The sequence below is a fragment of the Cherax quadricarinatus genome, chromosome 44 (assembly GCF_038502225.1).
Source record: "Cherax quadricarinatus isolate ZL_2023a chromosome 44, ASM3850222v1, whole genome shotgun sequence".
NCBI classification, from domain to species: Eukaryota; Metazoa; Arthropoda; class Malacostraca; order Decapoda; family Parastacidae; genus Cherax; species Cherax quadricarinatus.
The window spans coordinates 23752373-23768753 of NC_091335.1; the positions used below are offsets into that span (position 1 = coordinate 23752373).

The following is a 16381-nucleotide window of genomic DNA, read 5'->3' on the forward strand; positions in this document are numbered from 1 at the left end:
GTATAAAGGTATTTTTGTGAGTATTCAAATGATTTAAGAGAGTGTTTTGAAGGTGTTCAAAGTGAGGTGTGTGTGCGTATTAACTTCGTAATATGTAAAATTGTGACTAGTGAATTTATCGAAAAGTGGTTATAAGTGTTGTGGTGACTTTCTGATGTACTGTATCCCCTTATTAACTTTAATGAACTAAAAGGGTTAAAACGAGAAAAAATTGGGGGTTATGAGTGAAAATTGTGAGGTGTTGGTTGGAGTGTGAGGGTTCGGGAGGGTGGGGAGGAGGTTACTTCGTGGGGGAGTGACCTGAGATGAAATAGTTAAAACGAGAAAAATGTCTAGACTTGTGTTGTAAAGAAATTGTTGGATTGTTGTGGGTATTAACGAAACAAAAATGTGAAATTATTTGGATTAACCTGGGTTAAGAGTGAAAATGTTTTCCCTATGATGTAGGTACTATATCCCCTTATTAACTTTAATGAACTAAAAAGGGTCGTCATGATTCAGCCTGTGTGTGTGGGGGTCATCGCGTGACGTCACTGACCGTCGAGTAAACACATTAATGAGAGGAATACTGACGTCACACTTGTTTAGACCTGTAGTAAGAGAGAGCACCATGCCCCATAGGAGGAGTTCATTTGAATGCTTTACCCCCAGAGGGGGGAATCCAAAAAACCTTGATCCAAGGAGATGGAGTCTTGGTATTATCGAGAAATTTTGGGGTGGGATGAAAGTGGAGGGGTACCCAAAAATTTGATCCAAGGAGATGGAGACTTTGATTTCGAGAAAAACTTGATCCGAGGAGATGGAGAATTTCGAAACCCCCATAGGGGAAATCCAAAAAACTTGATCCGAGGAGTGGAAATTTCGAAAAATCCAAAAAACTTGATCCAAGGAGATGGAGAATTTCGAAAACCCCATAGGGGGGAATCCAAAAAACTTGATCCGATTCATCGAGAAATTTTTGGGGTTGGGGGGTGAAAGTGGGACTTTGATATTGAGAAATTGTTTGGGGATGAAAGGAGGGGTACCCAAAAAAACTTGATCCGAGGAATTGGAGAATTTCGAAAACCCCATAGGGGGGAATCCAAAAACCTTGATCCGAGGAGAAAATTTTGGGGTTGGGGGGTGAAAGTGGGAGGGGGATCCGAGGAGATGGAGACTTTCGAAACCCCCATAGGGGGGAATCCAAAAACTTGGTAATATCGAGAAATTTTGGGATGGGGGTGAAAGTGAGAGGGGGAACCTTAAAAACTTGATCCGAGGAGATGGAGAGCACAAGAAAATGAAATTCAAAAAAAATTCGAAAAAAATCGGAAAAAAAAAAAAATTCGAGGCGCGGGGGCGATCCGGACGACGCTGCAGAAGGCGCAGCAGAAGGCGCGGGCGGGGGTCGCGAAGGGCGCGGGCGGGCGCGCGGGGGGGCGCGCGGGCGGCGCGGGGCGCGGGCGGGCGGGCGCGCGGGCGCGCGGCGCGACGGCGGGGTCGCGAAGGGGGAGTCGTGGGTGGGGGTATTGGTTGGGGGGGGGGTCAAGGGTGAGGTAGTCTCGAGGGCGAGGTCATGGTCAAAACCGGAAGTAACACCTAGGTGTGAAAAGGTGACCCTCCAGCTGCTGGTCCTAGACCGGATACACCGCTCAGTGGAAGGCCTAGACCGGATACACCGCTCTGTAGAAGGCCCCTAAACCGGATACACCGCTCCGTGGAAGGCCCTAAAACCGGATACACCGCTCTGTAGAAATTATGACTACTTATATATATTTGGACCACCCTGCCACCGAGGCAGGGTGGTCCAAAAAGAAAAACAAAAGTTTATCTTTTTAACTCCAGTAATGTGTACAGGAGAAGAGGTTACTAGCCCCTTGCTCCCGGCATTGTAGTCGCCTCTTACCACACGCATGGCTTACGGAGGAAGAATTCTGTTCCACTTCCCCATGGAGATGAACAAGAACTAGTAAGGAAATAGAAGGAAATCCAGGGGGCTGTGTATATGTATGCTGGTACATGAATGTGTGTGTGTGTGTAATATATATATATATATATATATATATATATATATATATATATATATATATATATATATATATATATATATATATATATATATATATATATATATGCATGCATGCAAAACAACCACTCTGAAAGAATAGAGAAATTCCAAGCGTTTTCGTGACTACTCACATTATCATTTCCTTGATAATGTGAGTAGTCACGAAAGCGCTTGGAATTTCTCTATTCTTTCAGAGTGGTTGTTTTGCATATTCTGAAATCACCTGTTAACTGTGATCTTATTGCATATATATACATATATATATATATATATATATATATATATATATATATATATATATATATATATATATATATATATATATATATATATATATATATATATATATAAAATTTAAGAGATACATTGTTGATATAAAGGTGGCATATAAGGTACATGTTGTTACGTGTGTATCACCGATTATAAGGCGAAAATCTCATCCAGCTCCTCAGAGCTGGGGCGTGTGCCCAAAATACAGCAGGCATTACCCCTTTGAACAGCCGCACTGAGCAGCTGGAACAGAAAACTAGCTGCCCTGGGATCCCTAGTTACCCTGATGAGTCTTTTTCCCAGCTCCTTAAGGAATTTAGATGCACTCTTTCCCCATGAGCCAAGGGTCTCTGAGCCTATGGGAACAAACATATAATGATGGGCAAGTTCTCCATATTTTCTAGACTTTTGGGACTCCCTGAAGCTGGCAGCTGCCCCTCCTTCCTCCCTGGTATCAGCCAAGGTAGATGCACATGTATAGTCCCACACCACCTGTTTCCCATCTGTCCAGGCTTGAAGGATGATACCATCTGGACGCTTCTGGCTGCCATCAGATCTGCATAGTTGGGGTGGCTCCCTTACTGCTGGGCATCCAGCTGTTGTGAGGCTCCTCTTGATAATGTTATTAACCTCCTCATGTTTTGCAATTTTTCCCTCGGATTTACGGCACACAAGACCATGGTACCAGAATCGGTCTGCTGCTTCACTGCCACAAATACACATGTGTTCGGCGAGAATAGGGGCGGCAAGTCGAAGGGCAACACCGATGCGGATGGTCTGTGGGTCGAGGCGTGTGCCAAGGCTGGAGTTGGGAACAGCCAACAGAAAGTCCCCAGCATGAGGGGCTCTCACTGCCAGGAGGCGGGCTCTATCCTTCCCTGACACACACTGAAGCATTGCTGAGGCTATATTTTTCACTATTGGACCATCCCAGTGCGATTGTTTGTAGTTGTTGGGAGGGAGCAGGTCTGGTTTTAGAGCCCGTTAGATTATCCCAGATCATTGCTCCGTCAATGAATTTTTGGTCCTGGACTCCAATCTTGTCCCTAAGATGTTCAGGGAGAATCGCTGCTACAAGCTCTCTGGATGCAATACACGAGGACAGAAAAGCAGGTAACGTAATCTGTGATGACTTGCGGACACCAATGCCTCCTAGTCTGACTGGAAGTGTAGCTTGGTTCCACTGCCCGTCTTCTAGAGTAAGGTTAAGTACTTTCGTAAAAATCTGCCTCAGAATACTGTCATATTCGTGCAGTATAGGGTTATCATATGAAGGTGCACATCTTAAGAAATATGTATGTGTATATATATATATATATATATATATATATATATATATATATATATATATATATATATATATATATATATATTATATATATATGCATGTATATATATATATATATATATATATATATATATATATATATATATATATATATATATATATATATATATATATATATATTATATATATATATATATGCATGCATGCAAGGAATTCGCGAGAGTAGGCGAAATATACACAAACACTGATCTCTGGCTGCCTTGGATCAACGTCTAACGTGACCTAGGCGCCAAGGTATTCGTCCAGTGTGGTGAGAATGGTAAAGCACTGCGTACCTTGTTCCAAGGTCCGTAGGTTCGAGTCTCCTTCGGCCAGAGATCAGTGCATATAATATATATATATATATATATATATATATATATATATATATATATATATATATATATATATATATATATGTACATACACACACATATTACACATATATAATTTATACAAAAAGATCACAGTAAACAGGTGATATCACAATATGCTGAACCACTGTGAAAAAATAGCGAAATTCCAAGCCCTTTCGTGATTTCTCGTATTATCAAGGCACTGATATCACCTGTTTACTGTGATTTTATTTATCGAGCGTGTGTGTGTGTGTGTGTGTGTGTGTGTGTGTGTGTGTGTGTGTGTGTGTGTGTGTGTGTGTGTGTGTGTGTGTGTGTGTGTGTGTGTTTGTCTACTCACCTAGTTGAGGTTGCAGGGGTCGAGTCCTAGCTCCTGGCCCCGCCTCTTCACACACACACACACATTGTGTGTGTGTGTGTTTACTCACGTCACTTTAATGATTGAGACACTTGTGCAAATCTTGCGTATCTTTACTGTGGATACATTTTGCCAGCAAGTAGCTTCCTTTGTCCAGTGCTGAGATGAATGGCGCAGGATGAGGAGTTTGTCTCAGTGTGGATGTGGTCTTGGTCAAAGTACGCCATATACACGAAGCAGCAGCTTGTATACTGCAACCAGCAGTCTAAGATGATGTCACCGTGGAAAATATCACAGGTGGAAGTAGGTCATGACTAGGTTAGGCAAGCGTTTAATTCCTTGTATCAAGCTTCCAAGATGTTGCTGTGTCTGACAGGAACTGCAGAAAATGGTTCAGAGAACCGACAAGTTGATGACGGTGGTTCTCTGAACCAATTATCTACAACACTTGTTAGTTTGCTTAAGGTGGCTAGTGTCACTAAGGACTACCTAGATGTCTCTTCCATGAACATATTTACAAATCATTAATGTCTGGATAATGAAAGCATCAAGTATCCCCCCAAACTGGGGATACCTATCAAGGGTGTTGAAAGTTCTGTTTCTTCCTCAAAGGGTATCGAGCGAGTTTGAAAACCTCCTCGTCTGATCGGCTTCAAATTTTAAACGCTTGTGTAACTTAGGAGGAGGCTGCAAATCGTTATTGGATTGTTTACGTTCATTATTTCACGAGTGAGCGCTAAACCCTAAGTTATGAAGTGCCTTGGTGAGCAGTAAGCAGATTCGATCCAAAGGAGGTCGGCTCCATTTCCTTGGATCAACAGCCTTTCATCGACGAGGTCTGGTGGTTCCTGTAGGTGCCACTCCAATTTTAAAAGGCGAGTGGTAGTACTTTCCATATCAAAACCTGAAAATGCCTCTTCCGAATGACTTCAAACTTGCAACAATTATGCATCATATCGGAAGGAAAGGTAATTTTTCTTTGAGCAAACGAGGATGCATGTTTTTCAATTTTATTACATAACTCAAAATAAATCGCAATGAATGTAATGAATAAACAGAAAAAAACTGGAAGGGGGCTAATAACTATTGTCCTTGCGTATACCAGGCCCCTACTTTATTACTGTTTTCCGTGTGATAGCTGGAGAATACTACTACTGATCGGCCTCAAACTTTCAACACTGGTGTATTTTGTTCAAAAGCATAGTCTGCATTATTACCGGGATGTGCAAGTCCCAGTTTGCCAATTATATTAATGACTGGTTTCCCAGAGGTAACTGAAGAACGCCTCGTCTTATCGGCCTCAAACCCTCAACACAAGTGTCTTGTAGGAAAGTTTGCACAGGAATTAAGCTAAAATTTGCTAATCCTGATAAACAAAATTGGGATATTGGGTCTCGCTTGATTACTGTAAAACAAAACGCTAAATTTAAGGCCTTCCAAGTTTTAACTTAGTGTGAAAGTTGACCAGTGTTATTGGGTTCAGTCTTAATTACTACACGAGGTTCATTATTCATATGGAAGCCCTAAACTCGTAGGGATCCTGCAGTGCCTGGGGAATGGGAGGTAATCCTGCTTGATTAGAGAAAGGGGAGACAAGAGTAGCTGCAATTAATTTGATCAAAAGCCCTTGACCAACATAAAGGCATCCACCTTGGATCAAGAGCCCTTGATCAGTATCAAGGCAATATCAAGGATCAAGAACCCTTGGCCAACATCAAGGCACCCACCCTGGATCAAGAGCCCTGTACCTGGTGAAGAGACGAGGGTCATTAAGACTGCATGTCACCAGTACGCAAGAAGTCAAGGACAATACTTCCTCATGCAGGTTAATAAAATACTCCCAGCGCATATACATTAAAAAATAAACTCGGTATATATACCCTCGCGTGAAAACAAAGATTATACCTGACTACCACCGTGGCGCTGCTTTTCGAGAAACTAAATAATGGTCCAGCTTCAAACCCCTGTATGGCCAGTCATTTTGTATCATATCTGATAAAATAGCATGGAAGCTTGCGTAGTACTTCTTGAGAAATTTTCCCAGTAATATTGCCATCCATTACCTTAACATCCCCATGAAACCAGCGGTAAAACCAATCTGCATCAGCGTGGCAGCCGGGTTGGTGGAGAAACTTATGTTAACTGGATGTGTATATCACGCCCAGCGAGGCAGTATAGCCTGTCATCAAGCCTGACCGACTGTTATATACTGACCAAAACCCCACCCCCTCCGGCCCGATGATCCTCCCCTCTCTACACACCCACAAACCCACCCATTCACACCCACCCATCCACACGCACTATTGACACTGCTATGATGAGACTTCTTCATACTGATATCTGTCAGTGTTATGGCGAACAAGTTGGCCCATCGACTACAAGTGGTTTTATCCTGGCCGCATTTATACAATAACATTCAAGAATTATCGACAATATGTTAAGTTAAAGGACACAAATGCAACTAATGTGATATTTTACTGAGGCTACGTTTCGCTCTCCAGGAGGTTTGACAAAAGCTCCTGGAGACCGAAACGTTGCCACAATAAAATGTCACATTAGTTGCACTTGTGTCCTTTTACTTAACAAAAACATTCAAGTACACTAAAAGAACACCAAGGAACAATACAGTGACTGGAACAAGTAAACTAAGTTGCTACAGCAATAACAATAATAAATACACTAATAAATTTAAAAAAACAAACTAACCAATAATATATGTAATAAAATGAACTCTTGGTGATGTATACACTGCAGTACACATCTCTGTATACACAGGTACATGCACCTCTGCCCTGTATACAAGCTGGGAGATGCATACCTCAATCTATTAGATTTAGATTACACTTGGCCGTCGACGCGGCTAGTTTATTGTGTACACACAGAGATACACCCATCACGGTAGATAATATAACAGTAGTGTGTACAGACGGTATACAATGTTGGTTATGGCAGTGGTGGCCAAAAGGTCTCCACGATAATGCTACAACCCATAATGAAAGTCTTATTTACAAGCATCACGGAATGTATGAAAGGGTTCAAGACCTCTTAGTGTACCTACACTGTGCTGGTAGAGCAATGGAGCGATCTCTCGATTTTAAAAAAATAGTTTTAAAGCAATCTCTCGGGAAGAGAGAGATTGCTTACAACTATCAGTATTAAAATCTAGCCTGTCTGCAGTGCGTCATGTCTGGGGACGTCAAGGAATTTAAACCACCAAATGACTTTATTAATGCTTGTTTTAAAACACATTGGTCGTGTAATCAATTTTGGGAAGGTTACGTTTGCTTCCACAATGACGACTTCCAGTCAAAGTTACTGGTAGTCGTTTTTCATTGTAATTTGAGATGATAGCGTAGCATGCATCACCGATTGTCTTCACTAATCTTACGAAAGCTAGTTATTTCACCACGATCGTCCAACAAGTCATAGGATTTGATTTCAAATATATAATTTTTTTGCCACAATTAAGATTAGTTACTCCGTTAATTTTAAAGGAATTATATTATACGAGCTAAAAACTGAAAGTAATAGAATAGTTTTAATGACTACATCTACCAAGGATTTGGATCCATTTCAAACTTTGGGTGGATGGATATATACATGTCGTGCCGAATAGGTAAAACTTGCGTCTTCGATTAAATAACAACTCTCTTCTTGCCGAATAAGGCGAGCGAAAATTTGTGTATGCATTTTCGCAAAAATCATTCTGATCCTAAAGAAAATATGTTTCATTGTGTTTCTTTATTATATTACTGTAAGCTTATCTAAAATATATTTAGCTGGATAAGGCTAAATTAAATTGCGCTTGTTATAATAAGGTTAGGCAAGTTTTCTAAGGTTCTTTTAGTACAAAATTATTAATTTTTACATTAACATAAATGAAAAAAATCTTTAAATGTTTAAGAGAAAATTAAAAAAAAAAAAAAATTTAAACGAGGTAGTCATTATTTTGCAAAACACTCTGACATACTTTTTTAGACAACGTTTTGGTCCTGTGACCTTGATCACTTTAACATACAGAGGTTGAAAGACATTATAACAGGCGGAGAGTGAGGTGTGAGTGACACATGACCTGAAGAATGACATATTGGAATGAGGGCGGTAGACGATGAGATCATGTGACTCCTGTGTTGCTGGGTAGGTACTGCTTTGTCTGGCTGACTATCACCTATGCTAGTGTTTCAGAAATTTTGTAGTTTCCAGAGCTACGCTCTATGTCCTTGTGTTTGCTTACGTGTTTTTCTAAACCAACTTGTCGGTGTTTATTACCAAGGTTAATACCAATAATGATGTACAATACGGCAAAGAATGGAATAAAACACGTATAGTGCAGGTCATTTTATTAATTTAATAAATGAACTGAACTGTACACGAATGTCGCTCACATTTTGTCGGTAAACCCGTACCATTTATTTTCCAGTACTGAGAAATAGATGAGAAAGGCATGAACAACAATTACGAATCTATTTACGACTGATGAAGCCAACTGTGTGGGGGAAATATTTCAAAAATGAAGATACCCAACTGATGCACATGTCTTATACATGTGTAGCTCCTGCTTATTTGAATATTGAGTAAAACGTAGGTGGGGTTCCCCAGCGGATACCCAACCAGTTACGGACCACCATTTGACTAATATCCTTGTCATTAGACACTTGTCCACAAATTACATCAAATATACCAAGACAAAAAAAAAAAAAAAAGTGTGGGGACTTTAGTCACTTATTTCCTTGAATATCCGTCAGTGCCGCTATCTCTCACAAATAAAGCTAGTATGCTAACACTACATTTTTGCCTAGCCATGTTAGGTGTCCTAGTGGCCCCCTCTGTGACTAGTATTTTATAACATGTAAACCACAAAATACTCAAAACCTGTAAACCTCACATTGTAACCATTATAGAGAATAAACTTGAATATGCATGGGGGATTGCTAAACCCGTAGGGGTTCATGCAGTGTTTGGTGGAATGGAAGGCATTCAGGTTTGAGTCGGTTCCTAAGGTCAAGAGTCGATCACCACAACAAGGAACCTCCCTTGAGGGACTAAAACTATAAAGGGTTCAGAATAAAGATCTCAGTTTTGTTTGACGTGTCTCCATGCTCGAGGGAATAAGGATATAGGATCTATAAAGGATTCATAACGAGGATCTACACAGGACTCGCGGCTGAGGAGCTACACAGGACCCCGGACCAGCAACTGACACTCTTTACAACTTCAAATTTCTTCGCCCAGATTTCATGACAGCTGACAACTAGTCTATTCGTGTCGCTAACTATAAAATCAAGTTATGTTGACAATATCTAGCATATATATAGTTCAGCTGCGTTCTTATGTATGCACATATTTCTTAATTATACATATGTAGGAGTGTTGAAACCTGTTGTATGCCCATGTGTGTGTGTGCTCCCAGTGAACAACATACAAGGGTTCATGAGCTGCGCAGATGTGTATGCATATGCTCTGCCATTTTTTATATGTAGGCGCATTGGAACCTGTTATATGACCATGTGTCGCTACTTATCATGGCTATACATCACTTCACTTTACACGTCACAGGGGAAGGACCACTTGTCTTTTCTCCGCTTATTTACCAAACACTTTTTTTTTTTCCCTAGGCTTCCTTCCCCTTCCGTACATTATACCATCGTCACTAACGTAAAATATAAAAATTATGTAAGTGTAAACGAGTACTCGTGTGTATACATGGTATGTGCAAAATTTGTATTTATGCGCATATGTATACATGTGTACATGTGCATATATAAATTTACGCATGTGCGCAGTATGTATGCGTCAGATGTGTGCGTGTTCAGATTTATGTATTCATATATATTTCTACACTTGCATATATGTTATATGCACGTGTATTGTGTGCATAAGCGTGAGCATATTTGCACGCACTTTAGAATATGTGTATGTATGCGTGCGCGTGCACGAGTGGTTATGCATTGTTGCATGTAAACTTTATGCATGTATACATGTACTGAAGCATATTCTGTGTATACCTATCTACATATATTCACCTATAACTAACAATAATACTTGGCTGGAAATATCTGCCAGTGTTCAGTGTAATTTTTTTTCAAGAGGGGGGGGGTGGTTGTACAACTTATATCACTGACACCAATAAACTTATCTTAATGAAACTCACAAGTTACGCTACTATGAGAGGGCACAGCTGACCATAGCATTTAAAAAATTAATAATCACTATTTTAAATTCAGCTTAATAATTAATTCTGTTGTAAGTTTGACTTTAATTAATGTCCCCTAAACGACTAGAGAACTGCACAAAAATTTAGTGTCGGTATAAACTGTTTTCATTTTATTTTAGCTTGATGGCTCGATTTTTTTAGTCATCCAAAGGAGTATGATACTCCCAATTTTTTTTTATTAAAAAAAAAAAAAGAAGGTACAGAACCCACTGAATAAATAAATCTACTTCCGAGACACTAGGGTTGAAAGTTTGAAGCCGAGCAGAACAAGTATTCTCCAGTTATCCAATAATTCTAAGCTACTATTAACTATTTGTATATTTCCAAATTTATACTTACAAAGTTTAAGCTTTTAGTGTATAATCCAGTTTATAAATGGCATCGGATATAATGGCTTGAAGTTTATCCGAATAGGCATTACGGATGTAAGGGAAATCAATATCAAATTTTATTTAATTAAATCGACAAATTGGGACTTATGCAACCCAATAACAAGACGAATTATGCGTTCTGGAAAGCACACCAGCATTATCAGCACTAGTTATGATTTTAATAATAACACAGGAATTATAAGTTTGAAGCCAATCCGAAGAGACATTCTCCTATTATTGCACAAATTTCAATCCGTCAAAGTTTTCTAGCCGCCTGGAGAAAATATGTGACAGAATATCACTGGCTCGGCATATAGTTTTGGAAGTTATAGGTAAGCCGGGCCCCCTTAAATTCCAATTTCCCGCCTAGGTTTGACGCCCATGTATCTGGATATGAGAACCTCCAGTGCCCGTGAGATGGAGCTCAGGCCTGCAGGTCTCTGACACCTCCCCTTCCCATAGGTCTGGGCTCTGGCTAACCACTACACACTGCCTGGTATACACACTTAGACAATAAACCGATCTCTGGTCTTCCGTGACTTTTACAGTATGCTGCACAGCTGCTACACGCCAGATACAACACTCATCCCTGCAACTACGGACAAGGTGGACTGTCCATGATGCTACGCCGAAGAGGGTTTTGAAGGTTATCAGTCATAACAGGAAACTAGGAATGGGTTCTATTGCTATGGTCACGATTATTATTATTATTATAATCAAAAAGAAGCGCTAAGCCACAAGGACTATACAGCGCTGCTGCTATGGTCACGAGACATTCACACATGCTGATAGCTCCAAGAATCTCTTGTCTCAGTTACTGTAGGTAAACAGTGGAATCTGAAGCCGATCGGATGAGGACTTTTCTTGTCATGAGCGAAACGAAAACGAAACTTAAGAGGGGAAAAAAGTTCTGCCAATCACATAATATACAACAACAAAATTATGAGATTTAAAATACAAAAAACTGACCGTTCATTGCTCGGCAGGTGTTTCTAAATATAAAGCGTCTTCACTGTGGCCAGCATCGTGGATGACTATGGTCACTTCCGTGGTCGTGGATGACTGTGGTCACTTCCGTGGTCGTGGATGACTGTGGTCACTTCCGTGGTCGTGGATGACTGTGGTCACTTCCGTGGTCTTGGTTGGACTAGTAAACAGTAGCCACACTCATGGTGTGGTTCCTGCATGCACAGTGTTAACGTATATCACTACTAACTGGGGTTTATCTGATCAATTTGTTCAAAAACGCTAAGAAATGGAGATACGCAGTTTACTCTTAGTTTTACCAATGTATGTGGGAGTTTACACTGCAAACTGACTTGTTTGCCATCCTAATGACACTAAAACTAACTTAAGACACTAATTTTGACTATGATTTTTATTATAATCAAAACGAAGCGCTAAACCTACAAGGGTCATACAGCGCAGTTGACTATGATTATTACTAATTCTATCATTGAAGGCTATTGACTCGCATAATGACTAACATGCTCACTGAAGAAACAAGATATGTACACTAAAAAATCCGGGAAAAAGGAATTGGTGTACAGTTATGGATTCAAGCTAGAAGCCGGAGTAGATTCTATAACCCACAACATGAGAGTCGACAAGTACGTTTATGGAGAATCTTCCAATGTGAAGAGATTGCTGTAGTAGCAACCAGGTTTAGGCTTGGTGATAAGTACTTCTGGCAGTTTAGCAGACACGGATGATTAAATTCAAACTATGTGGCCAGCCCTGTGGACACTATCTTTAACACTATGTAGATATAAAATCCAATGTACTCCAGTAAACCCTTTCGGGACCTATTTCCTAGGCCTTTTGTGTAACCATATGCTGTTGCGCTACCGTCCACAGGATGGATATGGGGTGCACAAAATGTAACATGTACCAGGTCGAGGGGCGTTGACCCCAGTAACACCCTCCAGGTATACTCTAGGTATGACAGTAATATTTATAGGCTAGTGAGGAATGCAACTTAACAGAAATAACACCTATGAACTTAGACGTTATATACTACATGTATTTAGTATTAATGCAACCATGAACTGAGGCTAGCAGGGGATCGAACCCGTGTTGTTTTAGCCCGTCTCCTGGGAAACAAAACTTACGAAGTTCTAACCACATCATCAACCCTAGAAACATGTACCTAAGACACATGTGCAACAGTTAAGTATATTCCAAAAAGTTTCGCCTACACAGTAGGCTTCCACTGTATAGGCGAAACGTTTCGGAACAAAGATACTAAACTTTTGCATGTGTGTCTTAGGTACATGATGTTTGTAGGATTGATGATGTAGTTAGAATGTTGTGCGTTTTGACTTGCTTCCCAGGAGACGGGCTAAAGAAACACGGGTTCGATCCCCGGTTTGCCGCAGTTTGTTGTATACTACGTAGTGTATTCCGGGTGAAGTATAAATGTTGCACGAAGATGAAATTCTCTTGGTAATATTGTTAGCGTATTGTCGGAGAAGGAAGTTTTTGACAAAGTTATTGTGAAATGTTGTATAGTTGTGGTAGCAGTAGTTTTAAATTTAAGAGTTGGTGGGACGTAATGAACTTTGAAGCAAAGCAAACCCACAGCTGATTACTGCTCGTTAGTGGTCAACAACACTGTCTCCACCACTATGCGTTTACCAAGACTGTTTACCAGCACTGTGTCCACCACACTGTCCACCAGCACTGTCCACCAACACTGTCCACCAGCACTGTGTCCACAAACATTGTCCACCAGCACCGCACCAGCCGACACTGTCCATCAGCAGTGTCCACATTGTCCACCAGCACCGCACCAGCCGACACTGTCTACCAGCACCGCACCAGCCGACACTGTCCACCAGCACCGCACCAGCCGACACTGTCCACCAGCACCGCACCAGCCGACACTGTCCACCAGCAGACACTGTCCACCAGCACCGCACCAGCCGACACTGTCCACCAGCACCGCACCAGCCGACACTGTCCACCAGCAAACACTGTCCACCAGCACCGCACCAGCCGACACTGTCCACCAGCACCGCACCAGCCGACACTGTCCACCAGCACCGCACCAGCCGACACTGTCCACCAGCACCGCACCAGCCGACACTGTCCACCAGCACCGCACCAGCCGACACTGTCCACCAGCACCGCACCAGCCGACACTGTCCACCAGCACCGCACCAGCCGACACTGTCCACCAGCACCGCACCAGCCGACACTGTCCACCAGCACCGCACCAGCCGACACTGTCCACCAGCACCGCACCAGCCGACACTGTCCACCAGCACCGCACCAGCCGACACTGTCCACCAGCACCGCACCAGCCGACACTGTCCACCAGCACCGCACCAGCCGACACTGTCCACCAGCACTGTCCACAAACACTATCCACCAGCACACTCTCCAACACTCCACCAGCACACACTCTTCAGCACTGTCCACCAGCACATGCTCTCCAACACTACTTCCACCAACCACACACCAGGCGAAACTCAACAGGCGCCAATTTTAAAAAAGGCGAATTTTAATTGGTTGCTGGCAGAGGTGTGTGTAAATCCCGCGCTGTCATTGGCTGAAAACTGAGTATCGTCTGTCTCGTTGCATTCACTACACATGCAGCCGCTACTAAGGCCTAGTGTTATTATTTTCAAGGCAGTTTTACCTTTAATCTCACCGCCACTAGACAAAGACCAACAAAATAAAACACTGAAGAATAGAAATGCCGCTTTTTTTCTTAAACAGGAACGCATTTTCGTCCGGGATGGCTCTCTCTTAGTCTTACGTGTGTTTACTATTTTTGCAATCATAACTATGCGCTAAACCCCCTAGGGTCATGCAGCGTCCTGTGTGTCCACACACACTCAAATCACAGAACGGGAGGTGGGGGAGGGGATCTCGAACCCACAGCACCAACACGTGTCCTACACTAACCCCCACCAACACTACTTAACAATATTCAATACTACGTGTCTACCAGCACTAGATCCACTACTGTCCACAACACTGTCCAGAAAGAGCATGTATGACAAATATTACGTGTCCAGCACTGTGTCCAACTGTGCACAACTTGTCAGGCACTGCAACATCATTCAATCTTGGTTCAAAGGACATCTACAAGACCTTCTTCACGGCTTCTGCAACTAACCCATCAATTTGGGAAGGACCTATTTCCACTGGGGAATCCCGCCTACCAGTGACTATGCCCTCGTCTGCTACACGTCCCTATTCACTGACGCCTATATAAGCGCCAGTCTTCTTACCTGTGCTTCAGAATCTCTACAACCATGGCGCTGTGAACACCACCTCCAAGGCTGAGGGACTGATTACCTCATCTTTTGTATATAGTTCTTCTGTTTTCTAATTATGTCCAAGAATCTGTATTGATAAAGCCACTGGATGGCGAAACGTCTACAATAAAGATAACCAGATGTTGCACAAGTGTCTTAACTCTCACTTGTCCATCAGCAGTATGACCAATGCTACGTGTCCGGCAGTACGTGTCCGACACCGTGTTCAACATTGTATACCTTGAGGGTGTTCCGGGGGTCAACGACCCCGCGGCCAGATTCATACCACGGCCTGATCAACCAGGCTGTTACCGCTGGCCGCACGCAAACCAACGTACGAACAACATCCCAGTTGGTCAAGTACTGCCTTTAGGTGCCTGTCCAGCTCCCTCTTGAAGACAGCCAAGGGTCTATTGGTAATCCCCCTTATGTATGCCGGGAGGCAGTTGAACAGTCTTGGGTTAACAATATGTATGGCCAGTGTTGTGTTCAACAGCACTGTGCCCAACTGTGTATCTAACACTATTTTGACGTTAAATCCGTAGGGATCATACAGCTCGTGGCGAGAATTATTATTATAATCAAGGGGGAAGCGCTAAACCCGGAGGATTATACAGCGCCTGGGGGGGGGGACGTGGAAGGCATTCAGGCTTAATTCGGGGAACTGGAGCACAGATCCAATTCCCTAAATCAAGAACCCCTCACCAACATCAAGGAACCTTCCTTGAGGGGCCGTGGCGAGAAAGTACAAACCAGATTCTATCCGAACAGGCCAATTACCTTGGATCAAGAGCCCCTCACTACATCAGGGAGCCTCACTTGTGTGGATATATTATAGGCAGTCACGGAGAAGATTTATTGGAAGTAAAATAATCCTAGTTCAGGAAAAAGTTAATTAAAAAAAATTTAGCGAAAAGCCAACGTTATTTTTTTTCATGAGCTGTTAAAACAGACGAATTTATTATATAAACGGGGAAGCACTCAACCTGTGAGGGTCACACGGCACTTGGTTAACTGGCAGCACTCAGGTTTGATCCGAGGAAGAGAGCTCCTATTCCTTTGATCAGGAGCCCATCATTAGAATCAAAGCATCCTAACTAAAGGGAGTGCTGGCTCCTTCTTCGCATTTAAGACATTTTTTCCTTCTTATTAACCCGGATTATTATTATT

The 16381-nt window shown here is 42.1% G+C and overlaps 1 protein-coding gene across 2 annotated transcripts in view; it reads right to left on the reverse strand.

The window, feature by feature from the left end:
- LOC128697408 (2-acylglycerol O-acyltransferase 1) overlaps window positions 1-14374 on the reverse strand; it is a 126793-nt gene extending 112419 nt beyond the window's left edge. The window contains exon 1 of one of the 2 annotated variants that reach the window (XM_070094197.1): window positions 14350-14374. In XM_070094197.1, the coding sequence (XP_069950298.1) occupies window positions 14350-14374 (25 nt within the window). Of the gene's footprint in view, window positions 1-11912; window positions 12534-14349 lie in introns of those variants that run through there. The other variant, XM_070094198.1, reaches the window with a different exon arrangement.
- Window positions 14375-16381: the final 2007 nt, after the last annotated feature.